The following is a 24,796-nucleotide window of genomic DNA, read 5'->3' as shown; positions in this document are numbered from 1 at the left end:
CAGTAGACTATAAGAAAACGCCAGATGAGCATATGTTCAGTGGTGGGCTATCTCCAGGGACTGAGTCTCAAAGGGAGTCCCCCAGCTTTAGTTTCCAGAGGCTGTTGACACATTTAGTCCATATAAATATCTGTAAGCTTCTGTTTTAGAATGCACAACAGACTGAGCTAAAGCATGTTTCCTCCAAACGAGATATTTCATCATAAAATCTAGTGCGGCGTTCTTTAGCGTGGCACAGCAAAAGTTCACAAGCGTCATGTGTTTCCATTGGGGACACTATTAAGCGACTCTCTAGAATCTGGAGTTTTTGGAGTTTAGCAACTTAGCAACACTTCTTTATTAGTCTATCAGTTTGTGAGTGTAGCAATGATGTTTCTGATCTTAAACGCTGCCTCCCTAAACCAAACTGAATATGGTTTTAGCGTACCAGTGCACCCCTAATACTAAGCCAATACTTGCATCCCAAATTTTGGACTTCCGATCATCGCGCAGTGCATACTGAGAAGGATCCTTCGAAGACAAGCAGGCACTTTCTTGTTTGACTGACTTTACACTAACATCAAGTCTTGGTCCCTTTGCAGTGGAAGGTGTTTCTTGGCGAACAGCTGGTGCCTTTTGCTTTGGCGTTGACTTTTTAAATTCGTAACCAAGGTTGAGCGAGGGATCGGGATTTTACTTTGATGGCGCTCCACATACAAAATGTTCGCTGCAAACTCAGGATGATTTCTTAGGCAGACAAAGGTTTCCTTTTTCGTCCTTCCTGCGTATCAATTCTGCCCATCGCCTTCACCTTTCACTATTTTTCAATTCCATTGGGAAGCAAAACAGTTTGAACGGAGATTTGCAGTCACACAGATCTGATCCCCTTTTGCAGTTATGGAGTTCGTAAACTTCCGAAGCCCATTTCTCGAGCCGTTTTCTGTTGTTAGGACATCCAACAACCACACAATTACGATGCCTGAATCCCATCACTAAAATATGACAATATCAGAACCAGAAACAAAAGCGATATGGTTCAAAAGAAAGATCTGGTTTGACAATAGATGCATCTCACTAGGAAATCAAACATGGCGATTTGATGCTCATTTTTTCAGAGGATCCTTCCCAGTTTACATTGCGCGATGACCGGAAGTCCAAAATTCGGGATGCATGTATTCTTCTTTCACATAATGACACGTATGTTGGTTTAGTAATTACTGTGGCAGGTCTACAATAGCATAACTGTATTCATGCATGGTATGGGCTTAGACACCTTACTTTTTCCTTATTAAAGTGATGACATCCTTAAAGATGTCATTGATTGCCTTATGGTCCTATCCCTCAGTATTTATATGTGCTCCTATTGGACAGCCCAGAGAACAATGGCCGTACTGGCTCCACCGACTGATGTCCCGGCACTATCTTCAGCTGGGATCTCTGTAGCTCCACTCTCTCGAGATATTTTTTCTCTCTTTTTTAGCTTGCTTAACATATTTTATTTAGTATTCAGTTTCCCTCAGTATCAAAGCTTGGTTGCTTTTCCTTTCTGTCATACACAAACGCCATTTCTATCTCACCTATAGCGTTTCTTTCCTGTGGCTTTTTATCTTAATTTCCTCTTATTTGTGTATTCACAGAATGCTGCTCTCTCACCTATTAACACTGGATGAACAGTCTCTGCCCATTTTCACATTGTAGATACCACTGTAGACAGCTTCATAGAGCATTATACTCTATTTATCTACTTATCATTCCAGTGTAGCTCCATAACATACTAATTTTCCCTTCTAGATGTATTGTCAGAGTACAAACATTGTGTGGCTGCTAGCTGCTTGTTCCGTACTAGCATACTGTGTGCTGCATGCTGCATGGGGCTGCAGAGCAAGAAGGAATGGGGTCGTGTTGTTTATGCTTGGATTGCCGACACCGCACTGGGAGCATGACGGAGTATGCTGCATGCCTGTACTGTTCTCGAAATAAATGTCACAATAATAGCTAGTGACTTTTTTTTAACAATCCTACTTTGACTCTAAAACGAATCAATAAATAAAACACGATTTATTGCTGTTTTATTCGTTTTATTTATTGATTTATCCTGTATATATGACCAAATATCAGGAATCTCCAAACCTCAAAGGGGAGCTAAATGTTTCCCTTGCAAATGCCAATGCTGATTGTCCGTCCAAAACTCTCCCAAAGCTCTAGCGCTTGTTTCGGAAAGCGCTCCAACCCCCGTAAAACTTCTCCCGGTCCGTCTCCCCTTTGTAACTCGGAGATCCTGCCGACGACGCCAAACGCAGCGCCTCACTTCTTGTCTCTCGGTTGCCGCTTTGTCACACAGAGGTTGCTGCGAATGGACCTGCCCGTGGCCGACGACAACACGGTGCATTTCAACTCCACCCTGATGGCGCTCATACGCACGGCCCTGGATATCAAGATCGCCAAGGGTACGGAAGGTTTGGAAACTACCTTTGCTTTTTTCACCCCTTGCTTTTCACATGCTGTCTTCTGCTTGTTTCCTTGTAGAGCAGCCAATACTGGTATTATTGTGCTGCGAACCCACAACCCTCTTGGGCACTTCGTCATTGGTGTGGTGTAGCTTAATGGTGGTACATCGTGTGTGTTTTGATATTGCCGGAGTAGTTTATTAAAGGTCCTGCATTATGCAAACTGGCTTTTTTGAGCTTTTAATCATGTTGTAGTGTTGTCATCCAAACATAACTTTTGTATATATTTTTTTTCCACACACAAGTCCATACAACTTCACATGGACGGTTCTTCCTTCACTACGAAGCATAACTATCTGCTAGCATCTGTTGCTAAGATCGTTGCTTCTTTTTTTGTCTTACCAGCAGAGGGCGCCAGTCTTATCCGAAGATGGGCAGCACTGCACTTGTTCAAAGAGGGTTTTTCATTACGTATTTAGTAATGAAATGTAAAAGTTTACAAAAAGCCAGAGAAAGGTGGCATAATATCGGACCTTTAACCGCTAACAATTTTATCATTATTCATTATTATTATTGTAAAGTCAATAGAGTTGTTAAGTGTGACGTCACATCCAGGCCCATCAGCTGACTGAAAACAATGAGCATGTTCACTATTTTCTCGTTTTTAGTGACAGTTCATCTCACGTTAAAAAGAGATTGCAGTTGTTTAAAACTAAAAAGACTATAAGCATTGATGTGTGGTTGTAACTTTGACAGAATCATCCATATCGCTAAGGAAATGGCTGTACAGTGAGATATTGTTTATTGTTTACGTGTTCTATGAATTTAATAGTAGAATGTGTTTATTTTTATTCCCTTTCAGAGGTGCCACTGCCGTTTTGTGTATGTTTGGTGTACCGTTATATTAGTGATAATGCTGTAATAACGCCCGTTGGTTCTGTTTCTGAAATTAGTACGGGGGAAAGGGAAAGAGAAAGAGAAATTAAGAACCCCTAAATTTGAAGTACTGTGTGCTCTATTACCCTGGCTTCATATATTACACTGATAATCCTATGTTATGATCGATTATTACTATATCATTCACATATTTGATGCAATTTGTGGTTAATCTTACACTCTTGAAAGGTAATTGTCTCTTTTAATGAATAAGAAAGAAAAACATAACTAGAAATCAGCTGTTTACGTCTCTGCGTGGACCCGGAAGTGCCATCATCACTCAACAACTCTATTGCTACTTAAGTATTTAACAAATGTTTTGACGATTTTAACGATGATTTAACAAATTACTAACTAATTATGTCTTTTGTCTCTTTTCATATGTGTCTCTCTCTCTCTGTTTTTCAACGGTTTTATTTTCACTTTCTTTGCATGCCGCTTGGTGTGGTATGCATGCTGTCCGTCCGTGGGTGCGTTTGCGTTTGCATGGGTGTTATTTACAGGCGGCATAGACAAGCACCAGATGGACGCCGAGCTGAGGAAGGAGATGATTGCGATCTGGCCCAACCTGTCGCAGAAGACCTTGGATTTATTGGTTACTCCCCATAAGGGTGAGTTACGGAGGGTGGTAAATGTTCAAACCACGAGTTCCTGTCCACGCCACTAGAGGACGCTTCCACCAACCAGCCAGTCCTTTTCCTGGGTCTCTGCTGCACCCTCTGATGCAGGCAGTACATGACACGAAATTAGCACACATAAGCAGCGGTGGGGGATATTGACAGAAATTACCATCTGGTTATATACAGAATTAGACTAGTAATAATAATAATGCCTCCGTACGTCAACATTGCCGCTTGAATGGTCACGGTTACAGGGTTCCCACGGTCATAGAAATCCTGGAAAAGTCATGTAAACTGAAAATGTCATTTTCCCAGCCCAGAAAAGTCACGGCATTTTGTAAATTCAATGAAAGTTTTGGAAAAATCATGGAATTTTAGTGTTTCTTTCACGCGACTCCAGCATTCTGTTAAGTTATCATTAGGATATTATGATTATTTCCGAGCGTCTGCGCATTTTGTTTAACTCTTTCCCCCATGAAGACGACATTTGACGAACCCCCTTGTATCCTTAATGACGTGTTTTGACACCTCCGCTATATCACTAAAGACGTGATATGACCACGAGTTGAATAAGCTAAATGAGTTGAATGAGTTAAATTTAAAAAATGAATTAGGTCCACACAGGTGTACAACAGGTAAAAACAGGTTTACACTTGGCTATACTGTATCTGGTGATTTGAAATCTGTTTAAATACTTTGACAAATATATTTAATTTATTTTTTTTTATTAATATAGGACTCAGAACATGCATATATCAGATGCTGAATGTAGTTTTTTGTTTTCGACTTTGCACCTGACCAGGTAAACTCTCATTTTCAGTGAGCTGTTATACACCTATAAATGAGTTGAATCACATTTAAACATCCATAAATGAAGAGTTCAGAGTCTAAGGTTTCCAGAGATACCAAATATGTCTGTTCATGAGTGTGAGAATCATTTATAATCACTCATGGAAGTCCGTTTTCTTTTATGCAGTTATGCTCTATGGGTAGCCCTAGTAATATATGTGTGGATTGTTCCTAGTAGGTGTCCAAGGGGGAAAGAGTTAAAAGAGGTGACAATAAATGCATTGACAGTATTTTGAATGTTAAAAAACTATAATACCAAACCATAAGGTGAGTGGAAAGGGTTACTTTTCATATTTAGCCCTGAAAGTATACCGTATTTTTCGGGCTATTAGACGTGACTTCAGTAAATGACAAAGCCACACCACCCGCAGCGCACGGAGACAGCGACCACGTAGCCCCACACTCATCACTCCACGCAAACGAGGAATGGAACGGAGGAATGAACCGAAAAAGCGAGTGCAATGTGCCACTTCTAGACACAACTGAACAACTGAGTCATTGCGAACATGCCGACAATCCAGCAGTCACAGACAGCACCCTCCCTACACGCCACAACTGAACAAAGCCCAGAGTCACCGTGAACGCAACAAACAAAGTCCAACTGACCCAACTAACTGTTGCGTTTCGTTTAAAGTTCAGTGCGGTTTATTTGTGAAAAAGTTTGAAAATAAACCATTTAATGACAGTGCGCCTTATAATCCAGAGCACCTACTAGCCCGTAAAATACAGTAATCATTTCCACATGTAGGTGCCGTAAAGTCATGGAAAATTCACTTTAGGTCATGGAAAAGTCATGAAAAAGTTTTGAAATTTCATCAGTGAAAAAGAGTGGGAACCCTGCAGTTAGAAAATTGCAAATAGTTCTTTAGTTTAACGTTTGCTAACATAAAATTTCAGGGGCACATTGTGTAGCAAAACCTGCTAACCCCATAGCATAGATCGCTACAAGCATGTTCTAAATAGCATGGGATTCTTCTCTTAGTTTAGTTGTTAAGTTTATCATGTACCTCGTGAAATGACTGTAGATTTTAGTTCTATAGTTTTGCGGAAAAAATAAAAAAAGGTTTTCAAAAGTTGTAAAAATGCGTGCCTGCTCCGCCTAGCATGCGACGCCATACGCTAAAGGCGCTGTCCCTGTTTTTTTCTATCTTAAAATCATGAAAAACAGAACTAGATCATTTTAACCTTGTTATACACTTTTCTTATGTATTCCTAATGAGTTTATAAGAGCTTTTCACAACTTTCAGAGTCCAAAGATGAGTTTTGCCATCACTGCAATGCTAACAACAATTAGCATGCTAACAGTGCTCCCTGTAATTAGACACAGACAACACGCAGCAGACTTATTTTGACGTTAAGAGCTGCTTTTACATTATATTTGTTCTGAGGTAAAACAAATGTAACCTTTATTAAGTTAAAAAAAAAAACAGTACAGCACCTTTAACCTATTGCTCAACAAAGAATTGAGATTAGACTTCCAAAATGCATAAAAAAAACATTTCTGTCTTTCTTTGTAGCTTATATCTCCCACCTCTATGCACGCAGCATCCACACAAGAAAAATGCATGACACCAGCACAATGCTACTGACACACTGCTGCCCCAAACATGTGCCTGGGATCAGAGGGTGCCCCACTATAGACAAACTCTCTATAGATGTCTTTTCACTACAGATAGAGCTACAGATAAACAAAATACACTATAATAATAATAATAGAGTAGTTTTATTTTTTTAGATATCTTTTTTACTTACGGGCAGTGTTGGGAGTAAAGTGTTATAAAAGTAACAAATTACTGTAATGCATTGTTATTTGCTGTAACACAGTAATGTAAGGCATTACAGGGAAAAAAAGTAATATTTTACTCGGCAGCTGATGCCCGATTGCGCCTTGCAGACATCCTGTTCCATGGACTCGGGGTTCTTTCAGAGAAAGTCCTAGATTCCAAGTTCTAGTCCAAGACTAGTCCCGGCTTAGACCTGGTTTAGTCCTAGTTCAGTTCTGGTTTAGACCTGGTTCAGCTCTGGTTTAGTCCTAGTTTAGTCCTGGTTTAGTCCTCGGTTCAGACCTGGTTTAGTCCTCGGTTTAGTCCTCGGTTCAGTCCTGGTTTAGTCCACGGTTCAGTCCTGGTTTAGTCCTGGTTCAGCTCTGGTTCCTGTTTTGGTTTAGTCCTGGTTTAGTCCTTGTTTAGACCTGGTTCAGCTCTGGTTTAGTCCTAGTTTAGTCCTGGTTTAGACCTAGTTTAGAACTGAGTCAGTTCTGGTTTAGACCTGGTTCAGTCCTAGTTCAGTTCTGGTTTAGACCTGGTTCAGCTCTGGTTTAGTCCTAGTTTAGTCCTGGTTTAGCCCTAGTTTAGACCTAGTTTAGTCCTGGTTTAGTCCTCGGTTCAGTCCTGGTTTAGACGTGGTTCAGTCCTGGTTCAGTTCTGGTTTAGTTCTGGTTTAGTCCTGGTTTAGTCCTCGGTTCAGTCCTGGTTTAGACGTGGTTCAGTCCTGGTTCAGTTCTGGTTTAGTTCTGGTTTAGTCCTGGTTCAGTTCTGGTTTAGTCCTGGTTCAATCCGGGTTCAGCTGTGGTTCAGTTTTGGTTTAGTCCTGGTTTAGTCCATACGGCGCAAAAGTTCAGCATCTTCACAGTTACTTTGATGAGACTAACTTAAAGTGCTGCAATAGTCATGTAATGCCTTACATTTTAAATAGAGTAAGATTGTAATTAACAAATTACTTTGAAATGTCAGTAATGAGTCATAAATAACGCATTGCAGTTTTAAAGTAACTTGCCCAACAGTGCTAACGGGACAGGTCGGCTTGCCTCTACATGCATTAGGACATTTCAAAAATGCTTACTGAGACTACTTAAAGCCACAGTATGTAACTTTGCAGCCAAAAAAATAGACGAAAATAAAAGCATGCCTTTTCATTTTGGTTGTTTTTATTGCAGTGAAATCGTAGATGCATCTTCACAAACCTGACCCTTACTTGGCCTGGAGAAGGATCTCCTGCTGCTTGTTTCCATGGAAATGTTGTTCCTTTGGCTATAAAATTCCACATTATGCACAAAATGTATCTGCTTCCATGGAGAATGTTCCAGAGTATGGGTTTAACTTTCTATTTCCATGGAATCATGCAGGTGATGTTCCTTCTCCAGAAAGTTACATACTGTACCTTTAAATATTAAGAGGATTTTTTTTACTTGATTATCTTTTGATTCTGATTTCTGACTAAAATCATCATGGAACTTAACCAGTCAAAAAAGTCATGAAAGGTTTATTAATATAAGTCTTATCAAGAATTTTAAAAAAAGGTCAAAATTGCTCAAATTTAGATTGTAATTCTAAATGTTTCTTTAATCTTGCAGTGCAGGATTAATAGAAGGTTTAGAAGTTTTTAGAAGCTTCACTTCTAAAAAAGAAAAAAAAAGAAAAACACTTGCACAATGTATGGCCAGTTTAGTTGCAACAAATGAATGTACACAATTGCATTTTATATTTATGCCTTATATGCCTCTGTTTACCTTGCAATGAGTATGAATGATAGTGCATGTTACACTTATTTTTTGGTTTTCACACCAAAAAATAATAATAATAAAAAAGAAAATCTCTAAATTATTTCAATCTGATCTGACTGTGAAAAGACCTTTGCCGTTGTCGATGTGCATGTATTCCATTCCTTGCTCAGGGTCCATACCAAAGGGTCTAATCTTGCAGGGTAACTTGTCATTCTCTCAGCAGCCACAGACCTGACAGTGGGCAAAATCTACGCAGCCATGATGATTATGGAGTACTACAGGCAGAGCAAGATCAAGCGCTCCCAGGCCCTCCGCGACGAGCAGGTAGGGGGCGCACACTGCATCCTGCCTGAAGCCTTAAGGCAGACTGACGTATTATGCCAACAGGACTGGTTCTTCACAAACATGGGCTGTGAGACACTCTGACCACAGTAGAAAACGTGCTCTGTCGGTATATCTGTAACCAATGGAGTTCAACTGCAAAAACAGAGAAGTCTTTAACCATATCTGCCATGTGCGTTAGTTATAGGTTTTGAAAAATGGTTTATTTAGAATGACTTAAAATACCAACATCCCAGGCAATTTACAGTCTTCATACTGGGTGTGGATTAATCACTGGTGATGGGCAATTGTTTTTGAGATTTACTACTACTACTACTACTACTTCATACCAAGAACTATTATGGCTTACATGTGCAGTACTAATATGTTTTGTAATAAAATGCAATGAAACTTCTCTACAATTAATATGAATATATATGTGCAGATACATTTAAACATAAACCAGGGGTGTTCAAACGTTTGTTTGTTGTTGTTGTTGTTGTTGTTGTTGTTTTGTTAATGACATGTCAAAACACAGATGAAAAGAAGAGCTGGTGGTCAGTACAGAGAATAATTTTAAAATGTGCATTTAAACCAGGTTGGAATGAGTCATCAGACATTTATTTGTGCTTAGATATTCAAAAGGACACACTAAATATTTGATATCTGCTTCATCAAGGTAGATTTTCAAACACGTGTAGTAAAATGTACTGTTAAGGTTATATGGACCAATCCACCTAGAAGCCCAAGGGCCAAGAAAAATTGGTCTGAGGACTGAATTTGGTCCAGGGCCATAGTTTGGACATCCCAGATATAGACAATGTTTTATTTTATTAAGTTTTTTTTTTATTAATATAAAGGAATCTTTTAAAAAAACAAAACAAAACAAAAATGTTTTTTCCCTGAGAATCAATACTTTTTACTTTATTTGTTAGTGTCAGTATATTGATATTTTGGTATTGATCTGCCCATCACTATCAATGACTCAATCACACTCCCATGAAATGAAGTATAATGAAAAAGATGCGATCCTGGATACAGTGTAACTAGCATCATTTTACTTGTGTGATTTCCACCCTATCGTCGTGCTTTTACTCTACTGTAAAGTGTTAAATCGTGTTTGGCTTAATTTTTACTAAGAATGACGTAACACGGTTTTTACTTCACTTTTCAGGTTTTGCAGTTGAACTCTTCACAAATAAAAATCCAGTGTCAGAGGATTCAGTCTGTGATTGTTCAAGTCATAATTTCAATTCATTTTATGACCCACTCTTTATATATAGCATTGCTGCCATCTGCTGGACAAGGTTTGCTTGAACCGTATGCCTTTGCACTACAATGCAATACTAAATAAGTTCTTTTTTATTTAATTTGAAGGTTAAAATCTGCAATGATGTGTAATGGATGTTAATCTGCTTGTTAAGATGCTGCATGCATTCACTTAAAAACAACGCCAAGTTTTGTTCAGATTGTTTTCTCCTCACTATTAGAAGTATATTGCTATGTGCATTTACATTTATGGAGTAGATTAATTTATTACATTACATTCTCTTTATGAAAAATAGATTTTTTATTTTTTTTATATATATATATTTTGCCTCATATATGATTTTTGTATTTGGAGTTCCATATGCTTTTCCTCACAGGAATGTTGCAGTGTAAATACAGTGATTTACCAACCAGGGCCTGTGGTAGTCCATTCTACTACTAGTTATTTTTACTACCACTGTGCTGTTATAGTTTCTATAGTTATGCTTACTCAATTTATTTTTCATTTATTTTTCATTTATTTTTTATTTTTCTTATGTTATAATTACAATTAATGTGCCGGTCCCTCCCGTTGCCATGGCGCTTCCTTTAGTTTCCCATGTGCCTGGGTTGTGCTCCCTCTTCCTGCATCCCCCTGTCAGTCTGCCTGATAGCCGCCTGTGGCCGTGTTGTATGTGTATCTCACACAGAACCGAACGCCATTACTATTTCAGCGCGTGGAGCCTCCGTCGCCGGCCCAGGACGGAGGGGTGGGCCTCAATGCCCTACCCCCAGCAGAGAACACTGACCTGGGCAACACCCTGTGAGTCCACCTCATATCCTTATTTACCAGTATGTTCATGGTTCATTCAAGTATGGAGTCTTGTGTCAGAACTTTCTTTAAATGGGAACAGTCATTGCTCTGATGCACATTTTAGTACTGAAGGAAATGTTTGTAAGATTTTGATTTTAAATTTCATGAATTGACCTATTCCCAGATATGAGGTAAACATGTTTTTGTTTATTTGTTTACTGCATTGACCGAAAACAATGGTAATGCTGTACTTTATTCTTAATTACAAAAACATTAGACGTGATGTCCCATTTATTTATTATTTTCAATCAGAAAGCAGCCTCACATGAGTCTCTCATTTGAGTTGCCAGTTTCAGTGCTGAAATTTTTGTTGGGTTAAACTAAAATGCCTCTCTCTGGCTGCAAGTGCTTGGGTTTACGTAGTGACTATTCATATCAATCATGAATCAGTGCTAGTGCAGCCTCTGCAGCACAGTGAGTGAATTCTGGAGGTTCTGATCTTTCACATGAGGTCTGGTCTGTCCATATACTGAGAATGAGACAAACTTGTATGTGTCTCTATCTGCCATCTGCTCTATCTGTTAAGACTCTGGCAACACAGTTCAGTTGTGACTGTAGTACCTTTTTTAGAACCAACATTACTCTACTTTATAATAACAAGTTTACTCAGAATGTGTCCAGTTTAGCTTTCAAGTGGTTAGACAATTACAGATACATAAGTATAAACCAGGTAAAAATATTTGTATTAGACAGTCAATCATATAACTGCTTTATCTTAATATAAACTACCCTATAGAATATTGAGACATCCCATGAAGTGTAAGCTGTGTGCTTGTGTGTTCCAGGTCTGAGGGAGGAGGCATCCCGGAGAGCCAGTCATGGGTGACCGCTCGGGCCCAGGAGATGTCCCAGAAGGTGGGCAGCTGGAGCCCCGAGGGACACCCTGACGGCCTGGGCATGAGCAACTCACAGGTACAAGGAATCTGTCAGTATTTATAGGAAAAGAAGATGCTAAAAATGATTATATGTATTAATAATATTTAGTCCTGGATATTTCTAACCTTATGATTACCAATTATCTAAGTTCTAGCAGTGGTCTTTTATAATGCTGAAAATGTACCTAGTATTAGTAGTTTTGTTTCATTCACACGTTTAAGTCTTTCTCTTTGGTCTTCCTTGAGTTTTGCCATTCATTCAAGATTAAAGGCCCTATACCTGGTCTTAAAAACTTCATGTTACGCCACAATAACAAATTTTGAAGTGCAATAATTTGAAACGCTAGTTAATTTGGGTCGACACTGTAAGTAATAGCAGTAATTATTCAACCCTCTATACCTCAAATTTTATCAGAGTACAGAAAAATAACAACAAGGTCCCATCCAGTACAAACAAAACTACAGTATTGTTCAATTTTTCATATACATTTTTCATCAATTATTATGACGGGCCTATATATTTGAATATTTTTTAGGTAGATGAAATGCAAAAATATCCAATTATCAAAGTATTTCAAAAGTCGAGTTTCCTGAACATGATGTGTGAATGAAAGAAACCACATCTCCGGGTATGTTTTGATAAGAAACCCTGTAAATAGTTGTTGAAGTTGTATTTATTCGCTTGTTACTGTACTTGTTACTTCTACTTCTCATCCCTCATTGAATCTGCAGCTTTGTGGATATATCACGTAGTACTGACATGGCCCTCTCCCCGACTCCCGCCATGTCATACCAACCCATGCAAGAGTCTCGACCCACAGCATTCCACTGTCTTCTACGTATTTCAGATCATTCTGTGAACCCACTCTGCTTCAAGAACATGTCATTTTGTGATAGACACGAGGTTAGGTGGAAGAGGGCAGTGTGCAGGATCATATGCAGTTAGTATAATATAAGAAAACAAACCACAATACGCAAAAATAACACAGAGTACAGTTAAAGATACATCAAAACTATCAGGCATAACATTACTAGTATTTTTTTTCTGTTGTTTGTAATTGAAATTGTTGCTGGCATTTACCATGTTAACTTCACAGAGAAATGTTGATCTCTGTTCTTTTAATATACATTACTTTATAGTGTCAGGATTGTACACTTGATACAATAAAAATATTTATTGGAACCATGACCTTAAGAATTTTAGACAGAACCATATCTGATTTAAAACAGACTCCAAAAACAAACAACACTAACTAGCTTCATGTAAATAGTGTTCAGTTCACAAAGCAAAAATAATACAGATTTTTAAAGGAACTAACTAAGATTTTTATTTTAAATTTAATAAACTTGACCTATCCATGTCTCCAGATATAAGGTAAATTTGTTCAAATCAAATCAAACATCACTTTTGCTGATTATAACTGATTTATTCTTCATTACAAAAACATTGGCCATGATGTCCCGTATATTTATATTATAACTTGGTGTTATGGTTCTCAAGATTATCATCTAATCAAAAAGCAGAAAGAGACTCAAATGGGTCTTGAAATCCAGTTGGTTTAAATCTAAAATGTCTCTCTGATCTGAATCAAAACCTGTGTGTATGTGTCCTCTATCTGCAGGTTAAGGCTCTGACAACCCAGGTTTAGTTGTGGATGTACAGTACTTCTACATTTTAAAACTTTAAGAGTGCAGGCTACAAACAGTTCCTTTAAAAGTCAGGCTTCACACGGTCATGGAAAGCCTGGAAAGTCATGGAAATTGAAAATGTCATTTTTCATGCCTAGAAAACTTATGGAATTTTGTAAATTCAATCAAAGTTTTGGAAAAGTCATGTAATTTTAGTATCTCTTTCACACAACTACAGCGTTCTGTTAAGTTATCATTAGGTTATTATGATTATTTCCAAATATATGCACCTTTTGTTTAAAAGAGCTGATAATAAATGTACTGACAGTATTTTGAATGTTAAAAAACTATAATACCAAACCATAAGGTGAGTGGAAAGGGTTAACATTTCATATTTAGTCCTAAAAGTCTGATCAATTCTACACATGTATGGTGCTGTAAAGTCATGGAAAATTCACTTTAGGTCATGAAAAGTTTTGAAATTTTGTCAGTGAAAAAGAGTGAGAACCCTGAAAAGTGCACTATTAATGCACTAACAAGACAAGCACATGGAAAAGTTACACAATGCAGCCTTAATAATGCCATGTTGATGTTAAATTAGTGCAAATTAAATCTAATTGCACTAATTCTCTTCCCTCTATGTTTTTCTTTAGTTTAGTAGTGAATAAATGATTTAATTTGTCGACTTTTAAAACTTAAAATATGCTGCCACTCCCAAAATATACTGAATGGGATTGTAGCCTGCACAGTAATGACATGGTCGTAATGTTATGCCTGATTTATGATTTAGTTTTATGGTTAGTTTAGTACTGAGCTCAAAAGTACTCATCTAGCTGAAGTAGTAATATTTGTACCCGTCTCGCATACTATTTACAATGTACACATGTTTAGAGACAAAGGCCAGCGGGCACTTTAGCCAGGACCAGGAACCTCAGCTTGGCCATCATGTACAACAACCAAATAGTGAAGCAGCTGCACTTCTGGGCCATTTGGTTTCACTCCAGCGCCTCCTTGTGTGTGCAGCCGGTCACTGCATCTCCTGCTCTGTTTCAGACGGTAGAGATGAGAGAGATGGGGCAGGAGGCTTACTCGGACACAGAGCACTTTGCACCAATGGAAGGTCATGGCAGGGCCGCTTCCATGCCGCGGCTCCCTGGCGACAACCAAGTGAGCAGCATTCTCACCTCTCTCTCCATGCTTCCTCCAGCGCCCCCTACCATCGCATCTGTGCCACTGCGTTCATTCTCACTGACTTCTTGCTTACTTATGATTTCACGTATTATTAAGCAGTGGTGGAAGAAGTGCTCGATTTGGTCACTTAAGTAAAAGTACAAATACCACAGCAAAGAAATACTCAAGTGAAAGTATTAAAAGCAGTAAAGTACCTGTTTAAAAATGTACTTAAAGACTAAAAAGTAAAGTCCAAGCTGTTTTTATTTTTGTATTCTGTTTGCTCAAACTACAAATATGTTAAAAATAAAGCCCTCAGCCTTTTCCGCAGGTTTCACACAATCATTAAAAATACTTTTACTTTTCAGTCCTGTTCAAAAATGTAGTGAAGTAAAAAGTACAGATACCTGCTCTCAAATGTAGTGTAGTAAAAGTAAAACGTATCCACTTTAAAATGTACTTAAGTAAAGTACAGATACCTACATTTTTACTCAAGAACAGTACTTTACTACTTTTATTTCGTTACATTCCACCACTGTTAATAAGTGATTCATTTTTAGGGTTTATAAAATGAAACTGAACAGGCTCTGTGTACAACGGTGTGCTGGCTAGCTTGCTGTGGCGCAAAGCTAATGCTAACTTCTTTAAAAACGCAAAATACAACATAACATTTATTAGATTTATTTAGTTACATTTATTAACATTTACATTTATTAACATTTATTAAAACGTAAAATTCAAGATTTTACATGTAACGTATTAGAGTTTGTTGCAATATTGTTGTAGTAGCTTAGCTTCAAAATTAGCATTAGCATTGGCGTTAGCATAGAGATACAAACACTTTACATTCCTTCAAGTCTTTAATTAACTGAAAGTATATAAAGCAAAAATTCAGTTCTATCTATTGGACAAAAGTTTTTACTACAAAAGTATTTATTAATTTCAGCGCGACTCAGCAAAACTCCATAGAGATATAATTGGATAGCAAGTAGCGATGCTAACTGTGAGCTAACTGGGCGCTATTGTGCACAGACCTTATATGAATAGATGAATAGGCGAGAAGCAAATGTAATATGGACCAAAACACACTAAACCTGTAGTTTAGGTTCAAATTATCATACTTATATATGTGTTTTTCAGTATATATGTAAAGCCAGTTTTCTATTAAATACGCATTTGTCACACAATTCGAGAAAAAACAAACCAAAATTTGCCAGAATAACAAATTAAAAATGATGTGCCAATGACTAGCTTCAACATTATATCTGTATTAATGTTGAAATTGGAATACAATCGAAGCACTGTAAGTCAGAATTGTTTTTGTTGAGATCGTCGTCTGGATGTCTGTGAATATAATTTTCTTTTTCCATTGTTATTCGTTGCGTTTGTTTGTTTATTTACACTTTTCCTTCACGCACGCTTTCCCATCTCCCCATCTTTGCTCTGTTTCATTCCGTGGTGAGCACTCTGGTTGTCACACACAACAAATACCTATTTATTGATTTATTTTTTTCTTTTTTTTTTGGTTTTGTATTTTTTAATTCTTATTCTTGAATTTTAAATTCATTTGGGGGGGCTCTTTCAAACCAAGACCGCGCAACAAAAAGGAAAACTAGTTTATAAAATCAAACTGAACGTGATGATTTGAATACATTTTGATGTTGTTACTTGTTAGCTTGTCTCCAGGTATTTATGATTAGTTTCTGTACTTTTTTTTCTTTTCTTGTTTATTATATTTTATTATTGAATGACTTAATGGATAATTACAGATTAAAACATGAGACTTAAAGGTGCATTGTGTAACTTTTCCGGTGGAGGGTCAGTGAAATGCTTTTCTTCATGGAGATGTTTTCGCTTTGACTGGAATGTTCCACGGTATGGCATTAAACGTTTCTTTCATCATGGAGTCCAAACCAGACCAAGTTACAGGTCAAATCTGTGGAGAGGCAACCCAGTGAGAATGGCTGTTTTTCTATGCATTATAAATATAAATGTAAGGTAGAGCTGTTTAAAGTCATACTGTGGAACATTCCAGGCAGAGCAATGACGTATCCATGGAAAGAAGCAGGCGACGGACCCCCAACCAAAAAGTTACACAGTGCAACTTTAAAGTGCCTATGACAGGTTGGACTACTCGTTTTACAAAGAAATCTACAAATTTTTTTTTCCTAGTCTGGCCATTTTTTTAGGTTTCCTGGTTGGAAATCGTGACATCAATCTAGGGAATTCTATAGCTGTTACCTAGCAACCATGTGCTTCCTTGGGCTAAAAGTCCTTTACTGTACCCAGAAATTATTATTTGACTAATCAGATTATAAGAAAACACCTTTATGTCATTGGAATAATGTGTAAAGAATCAGAAAAAAAAAAGTTTTGTAAGTGTAAATTGTGATAGAATTCTCCTTAGTGAATGTCATCAGTATGGAACTCTCCAAAATAAAACTACTTCCTGTAATTATCAACAAATTTTTCTACTCTTCTTTGCAAATTACGTCTTGGTTGATTAAAACTATCATTTACAACAGGTATTATCCAACCAAATTAAATCAAAATTAGAGAATCGTCAAAACCTGTCATACGCACTATAAATACATTTTCAGATTTCTATGGAAAATCATGTTTTATTAATCAGGATAAAAACATAAAAACAGCTCATAAACACATTAGAAATACTTGAATAGTGCACCTTAGTTAAAAATAATAATATAAAAAAAGACTAAATCTCTAGTTACAAACTATGTGGAAATGAATCAGAAATGCCTTGAAACAAAGATCGCAACAAGTAACTGTACTTTCATCAAAACTATTCAAATCCCGGATCTGAAATGATTTATTTGGGGCATTCTTTTGAACCAGGCCTGCCAGTACCTCCCTGCTACTCATGTGTGTTTGTACCAGTAGTAGCTGTGTCATGGGTGTGTCCATTCAATACTGTATAACGTGTATATGAAGTTGTGCGTGTGTGTGTCTGTATGTGGCCGGTTGTGATGTGGTTGTGATGTGTTGGTGAAACGTTGCTGAAACTTGTTGCCGGGGTGTTTGTGGTAAGTGTCTCACCATGGCTGCTTCACTGGGATTTGCTTACAGGGCTCTCCGCTATTATCGGCACCCACAACAAATACAAAAAGTAAAGAAGGGAGATCAGATAAAACGTCGCTTTCTGTCTCAACCAGCTCAAATACTCGACTGGAATGCTCAAATCGTGTCCTACCTGGCAACACATGAGTAAGATTTGAATCGGTGAATGTCCTGTTTCGCCGTACTACTATAGGCCCAGCTCTGAACAGCTCAAATTTTATCATCAGATCATATTATACATATCATTGAACATTTTTACATTTTGTTCATTAGGAACTGCTATAATTATCTAAAACAACTTTATAATAGAAGCAGCTCCATTGATTTCCTGATCAAAACTGGTCTGGGAATTGAATGGTTCCTCACAGTTTGATACCTTAAATCCAATGGTGGAGCGTCAGGGCCTGCAAGTCCTTCTCTGCTGACCTAAAAACATCTGAATCACAGCCTGATGTTAATTATATTATTATTAAATGATTCCAAATGGTCTGTCCGCTTCCTTTCAGAGCTTTTCCGATGGTTGTACTGCTTCTGCACTTGTTTCTAGGCAGAATCAAAGTCAAAGAATTGTGCCTGAGGCCTTCACAATCCGTTCTGAAAGCCCTTGAACACAAAATAAATGTCCATGAAACTGTTGCTTCAACCAATCAGATTTTGCTTCGGTGTCACCAGGTCCTTCTAGCAGGCGTACGGCAGTGTCACCGGATTCAGACCCGTTGATTGGACAGTCAGAGAGTGAACCAGCCAAAGCAGCAAACTGCATATGTAGCAGAACCAGGACTAAACCAGGTCTAAACCAGGTCTAAACCAGGACTAATCATGGACTTGAGAGAGAGCGAGAGAGAGAAACCCCGAAACAACAGAGGAGGCGATCGGGCGACAGCTGCACTGAGCCCCGTGTGACACTGAGCCCCGTTAGCATCGCGAGCTTCATTTGAGTGGCGCTATGGGTGACGTCACACTCGTTTAGTCCACTTTTTTATACAGTCTATGATCAAGACATAGAAACTCCATTTTAAATCAAATTAGTGCTAAGAAACTATGGATGTACCAATAAGGGCTGGGTATCGTTAAGAAGTTGCCGACACGTTACATCCCTCGATACAAAGGCCACGAAACAATACACATCTCAATACAGTGCACTTTCGATTCGATACGATATAGTTCAAATCGATTCGATATGGTTCAATAAAAAATAAGTGTTAGATCGTGGCTGTGACACTAAAAGTCTTTGTTAAACCACTTCTTGTGCAAAGTTAATATGAAACACAAACATTTAACTCATCAAAACAGTGAAAATGTCAAATTTATTGCATAAACAAGTTTCTTTCCTCTAAACAAACAACAAAACTGTAGCTCTGTAACAAAATTATTTAGTAAAATACACCAAAAAATACTCTTGGAGATATATCAATACAGCAGCCCACGATATCAATACTGTATCATCATATTAAACGATACGATATTTTGATATTTTTGCACACCCCTTGTACCAATCCAGCTTTTTCAGTCCTGATACCAGTTTCTCTACTTTTAAGTATCTGCTGATTCCCGATGTCAACCGATACCAGCACAGAGACTGAAAACAGCATTTATTTTCTTTTTTCAAATAACTAAAACTAAACGGATCATAAAAATCACCTTCATAAACAAAACTGATCTAAACTTGTTATGAAGGTTTTAATTATATGTCAACTAACTATAAAACACCTTCGTATGAATATAAAAATTTAAAACATTATGAGACTTTCTGGAGCAATTACGACCTGTCTTATTACATCAATATATTTGCCAAACTGGGATATTAACTGAACCACGAAGAAATTCTCCCCAACGACACAACTACACAAAGAGTTCTGATGAGAGCGGAGAGCCTTGCCGTGTACCTGTTGTACTTGTATTTGACGCAGTGTCCCATGTGTCTCTGTCCTCTGTCCTCCGGTCTCACGTGGGTCACCGTGTGCTCTGTCTTGTGGCTTTTGTGTGTCCTCTCTGTGCGTTAAACAGCAGCGGAGGAGAGGAAAGCAACAGCGTACCAGTACCCTCAGTGTATGTACCAGTGTCCCTCCTCCCCTGTCTCGTCTACCCCTCCTCTACCTGTCTGTGTGTCTAATCTCTCTATCTTTTTTATATTTTGTGTTTTCATAATGATCTAATACCTGCATTTATGTGTTGTGTCTTCGTGTCCTGACATTTTTCTGGGCAAGAGCTTTTGGAGTGATTATAAAGTGGTTTTGGCATGTGATAAGAATACGGAAGTAGACTTGGTTTTGTGCAGTTAAGGAGGCTGCCAGAGGTGGGTAGTCATGTGTTTATATTTACACGAGGAGCAATTATTAACAATTATTCTACCAAGTTTTAATAAATATATGTACTCTTCTATTTTGGAAACATTATTTTGAAGTAGCGAGTCTTTATGTGTAATGTTTTGATCACAATCGCCACTATAATGATTTCTTTTTTATTTTTGATTAAGTATGTAATTTTTTTTTAAGTACCGTATTTTCTGGACTATAAGCCGCACCAGCCAAAAAATGCGCAATGAAGAAGAAAAAAAACATACAGAAGTCGCACCGTACTATAAGTCTCACTTCTTGGGGAAATCTATTTTATAAAATCAGAGACCAGGAACTGACATTTCATCTTAAAGGCAAGTTCTAGTAATAACAATAGAACAGAGAACAACAGACTGAATAGGCGTTAATATGTTAACGTAACATTTACTCGTACGTAACAGTTATTCAGATAACTATAGCATAAACAACAGAAACTCACGATCTCACTCCAAATCACTAAATCCATTGAATTCTTCTCGGTGTCAATTCTGCGCGACCTCCAGAGGTAAACCATAGATCCATAAACAGAGCACCACTTCCTCTTCTGCGTCGCTGTCGTCAGACTCGGCATCAGTTCCAGTTAGAATTATTCTGGCCTTTCTGAATCCTGACAGGATGGTTTCGGTTGTCATTGAAGTCCAGGCTTTGTCGATTCATTCAGTGACTTCCAGGAAAGTTACATGATGCACCCTTCCGGTTGCCGTGAAGCTGTGTTCTCCATCCCCGCTTTCCACCAGTCCCTCACAAGTTTCTCTCTCACTCCAAACTTTCTTTCTGCTGCTTGATTACTGTTTTCAGCTGCATATTTCACTACTTGCAGTAGAACAACGGCTTTGTCTACAGGAGACATGCGCAGTAGAGCGAAGTGACAGTGGTACAGGAGTAATAGATACTGACGCACACAAGACTAGACCGCCCTCTTTTAATATATAAGTCGCACCGGAGTAGAAGTCGCAGGAAACACCCAAACCATGAAAAAAGTGCCACTTATAGTCCGAAAAATACAGTATTTTAATATTAAAATTACAAAATGTGTACACTATTTTATATTATGTAAATTACTAAAACATACATCAACAGTTACTTGATTTTCCCCTATTTCTTTTTACACAAAAACTCTTCAGTATGGGAAATTATTACAAAATAGATTTAAGAAAAGATCCTAATAACAAAAAATGAATTGTAATTAAAGTCTAATTCATGAAAAATTAGGGGGCAAACTTAGATATGTATTAAACAAAATAAATTATACTTTTGTTGTGCATACAATAAAATAAACAGGCTGTATCTATTTTTTTTATTTTTTTACCTGTACTTAAAAACATTATTTGATATAACAGTAAATATTCAGACTACCCACCTCTGCATGCTGGACGCTGCCCGCTCCTCCCCCCTCCCTCTTCATACATGTGGTCCCTGACTCTCCTGTGGCCCCTGGCTCCTCTGTGGCCCTGGCTCCTCTGTGGCCCCTGGCTCTCCTCTGCCTCTGCTGCTCTGTAGGCTGTGGCCCCATGCTCTGCTCTGGGCTCTTTACATGTCCTCCATCAGACTCCGCATCAGTCCCCGTCCGTCACCACCTGCATGACACATTAGCACTGAATGTGTGGAGGTTATCTTCATCTTATTATCTCCGGCTTTGGAAGAGGCTGAATTTAGTTGTATTTTTGAAGGGAAAAAACATCTTGCAGAATTATTTTTATATCAATGATACTGTATACTGTTCTGTAACATAAATCCCATAATTCATCCAGGACAAATCAAGTCGTTTTTAGAACTTGAATAGAATTGGAAATGGAAAAATCGAATGGAATTAATTTGCCTTCATTCAGCCTCTGTGAATTTTGTTGGTGTTTTTTCAATAAATATAACCTCCATAAAGATGTGACACATTCTTATTAAAAACGTATAGGATGGTGAGGTGGTGCTGCCCTCTACAGGCCACAATATGTAACCCTGAATGACGTATGAAACCCCCCGACTGCTGTGTGAATGTGTTTATTCATAATGAGAGAATTACTTTTAATGTCTTATTCCAAATGTAGCCCAAGAAGCATGGAAGGCATGGACATTTATGATTTACTTTTTTATTTAATAGTGTTTTCTAAGGCATCTGTGGGGCTCAGCAGCTACAATACATTTGTTTTGAATTTCCCATCTTAATTGGGTTTTATCTTAATCTCTTAAAAACCTGAAACCCTGTATGCATGTTTTGAAATGCACGTGATTCTTGTATGAGTTAGGAGTTTATTTTTTCATCCTCTTCCCAATGGTAATGCTAGACATGTTTACATTTAAGAAAAGTATACCATTTGATTTTTTTGGGAAGAATATGATTTGGCATTTTTCTTAAGACTTCTGTTGACCCACTGACACATTTTGTAGAGCCCTTACTTTGGTTCATTTACTAATCTTAAGCAGCATGGTTCCACAAACTTGAAGAAAATCCTTAAAACTCCAATCCCCGTCATATTAAATTCTTTTACGACATCCCAGCCCATCTGCAGTAACTATTTCTTTTTACCTCTCTGTTTTTGTGTCCTGCTGGTTTATCTGTTTCAGACCATAAATGACAACAGTCCCATGAAGCGGTCAGCCTCCTCCCTGGGCCACAGCCGCTCGGGCAGAGGGCACAGGGACAGAGGCGGGCAGGACGACTACATGGACCAAGTACCAGAGGAGGGCAGGACTCGGCACGGCCACAGGCGAAAGGAGCGACGCCACGGGGCATCGGAGAGGTCTCTGCACCGCTACGCTGACCACGATACAGGTGGGGCATCGCTGTGGACTATTGCAGTTAAAGCCCCTAAGGCAGATGTACCAAAAAAAATGTTTGTGGGATGTAGAAGATCATTTTGAATTCTAGATTATTTCCAGAGTCTTTGATTTTGCCCTATACGTCAGTGGCATTGGCAGGTCTGACTACACTTAATGTCTATTTAACATTGTGCTCATTACAAGAACACTGTATGATTCCTTCTGTAGGTGTGGAGCTGTCCCAGTCTGCAGAGATCCTGTCAAAGGACCGAGACCGAGACCGCGGCCGCTCCAAAGACCGCAAGCACCACCACCATCATCACCACCACCACGGCTCTGTGGACAAGGAGCGCTACGTCCCAGAGCGGGAGAGGCCCGAACGGGGGGACTACCCCCACAGGCACTCCCGCGACAGGGACCGGGAGCGCCGCTGGTCCCGCTCGCCCAGTGAGGGCCGCGAGTGCCTCACTCACAGACAGGTGGGCTCATGTGCACCAGTTACACACAACTTTAGCTTCTAATGATAACACTTTGTTAGATAGAGTTCATCAGACTTATCTGATCTAATTCTTACTGCGTTTAGTTTCCCTGTACAGCCTGTTTGAAATGGCAGCAGAAGTCACCCCTCTCCTTCTTTTCTCCTTGTTGTGTCACGTGCCTCGTGCTTCTCTGTGTACACTGTTTGGGACTCATCTTTGTTTCTGTTCTTTCTGTTCCTCTGCTCATTCCGCCTGCATTACACCGGTGCCTAACCTGCTCCCTCTGTGGGCTCTGTCGTGTCTGCTGTCTGTTACTTGTGCTGTGGGTGGATTGTGGTTGGTTCTTTTTATTTGCTGTATTTCATTTGGGTGTAGGGCAGTAGTTCGGTGAGCGGCAGTCCGGTCCCGTCCACGTCGGGGACCAGCACACCGCGGAGAGGCCGGAGACAGCTCCCTCAGACCCCTGCCACCCCGCGGCCTCATGTCACCTACTCTCCTGTGGTTCGCAAAGGGGCATCTGTACCTGCACCCGGGCCCCAAGGTCGGCCCCCGGCTCCACGCCGATTCTCTCCTGAGCCTGCGCCTCTACAGGCTCCACCCCCTGGGCCCCGCCCACACCACCCCCCTCCTCGCTGGGGGGAGGGCAGTGGCTCTGTGGAGGCAGACTTCTACAGTCAGGACTATGAAGCTCATCATGAACCTCCAGCGTATGAGCAGGGCCCTATGCAGGGCAGTAACCCCCACCCTCTGAGCACCCACCCACTGCCGCCTCCCCCCATGCAGCCTCACAATCCCATGCCCCCCAGGGGCCCCTCCCCACGTACAGTGCACCCAGGGGCCCCTCCCACCACTGCGCTGACAGGACCAGTGCCCACCCAGGTGCAGCCCGCCCCTCAGCGCCGACTACCAAACGGCTACCGCTCCTCGTCCCCCTCCACGCACCTCCATGGACCCATGCACACGGGCCCCCACAAGGTGCCCCCTCCGGCCGGGCACCCGCGGGGCCCTCGCAAGGGCCTGCATGAACCCTACAATGAAGTGGAGGCCGATGACTGGTGCTAGCCTCTGGGGAGCGAGGAGTGAGTGGAGAACCCTGAGCTCTGACAGAGCCCTGACTGCCAAGGCAAACACACAGTTGTTTCTGCTGGCCGTACATGCGGCCTGCTGGGAGGCCAGGTCATATTGTGTGTGCATTCTTCTTCTGTTGATCCTTTGATGCCAAATGACACCAGACTGAGGCGCTGCCAGAGCAGAGACCAGGGCAGTGCTACAGCCACCTACAAGATGTCAAGAGTTCCGACTCGACAAAAGACACATCACTTTAGTTCCTCACTTAGGTCAGCTGCAAACACGTGACACCACAGCCAACCCTCCCAGCCACCAGGAGAGAGTGGATGAGTTTTATCATCTGTTTAAGTAGACCCAGTGACAGTGCCTCAGGGCTGTGCTGAGGCTGAGGTGGAGGGGAGCGTTGGTCGGTGCAGGGCTGTGGGTGGAGCAGACTGACTGCAGCTTTCCTCCTCTGTCCTTCTCTTGTACAAAACATTGAAGCTTGAATCTTCAGTTGCACCCACAGCTTGGTTCTAGGCTTGTGGCGCTGTACACCTTGTGGAAACCTGCATGAATGATACAAAAACAATAGGAACAATGAAAATCTCTTGTGCGCGGGCCAGTTCCTCTGTCCATCCTGTCCTCATCT

General features: G+C 39.8%; 1 protein-coding gene across 1 annotated transcript in view; it reads left to right on the top strand.

Annotated features, from left to right (window-relative positions):
• The window catches only part of cacna1aa (calcium channel, voltage-dependent, P/Q type, alpha 1A subunit, a), a 149,318-nt gene extending 125,159 nt beyond the window's left edge, over nt 1-24,159 (top strand). The window contains exons 43-51 of the mRNA XM_055152342.1: nt 2,321-2,426; nt 3,866-3,973; nt 8,554-8,657; nt 10,613-10,725; nt 11,562-11,688; nt 14,334-14,447; nt 22,424-22,631; nt 22,847-23,097; nt 23,473-24,159. Coding sequence (XP_055008317.1) covers nt 2,321-2,426; nt 3,866-3,973; nt 8,554-8,657; nt 10,613-10,725; nt 11,562-11,688; nt 14,334-14,447; nt 22,424-22,631; nt 22,847-23,097; nt 23,473-24,159 — 1,818 coding nt within the window. The remainder of the gene's footprint in view (nt 1-2,320; nt 2,427-3,865; nt 3,974-8,553; nt 8,658-10,612; nt 10,726-11,561; nt 11,689-14,333; nt 14,448-22,423; nt 22,632-22,846; nt 23,098-23,472) is intronic.
• The last annotated feature ends 637 nt before the right edge of the window (nt 24,160-24,796 follow it).

This window comes from Boleophthalmus pectinirostris, unplaced genomic scaffold, assembly GCF_026225935.1.
Source record: "Boleophthalmus pectinirostris isolate CB_2022bp ecotype Guang Dong unplaced genomic scaffold, ASM2622593v1 HiC_scaffold_17, whole genome shotgun sequence".
Lineage (NCBI taxonomy): Eukaryota > Metazoa > Chordata > Actinopteri > Gobiiformes > Gobiidae > Boleophthalmus > Boleophthalmus pectinirostris.
This window is presented reverse-complemented; position numbering and strand designations above follow the sequence as displayed.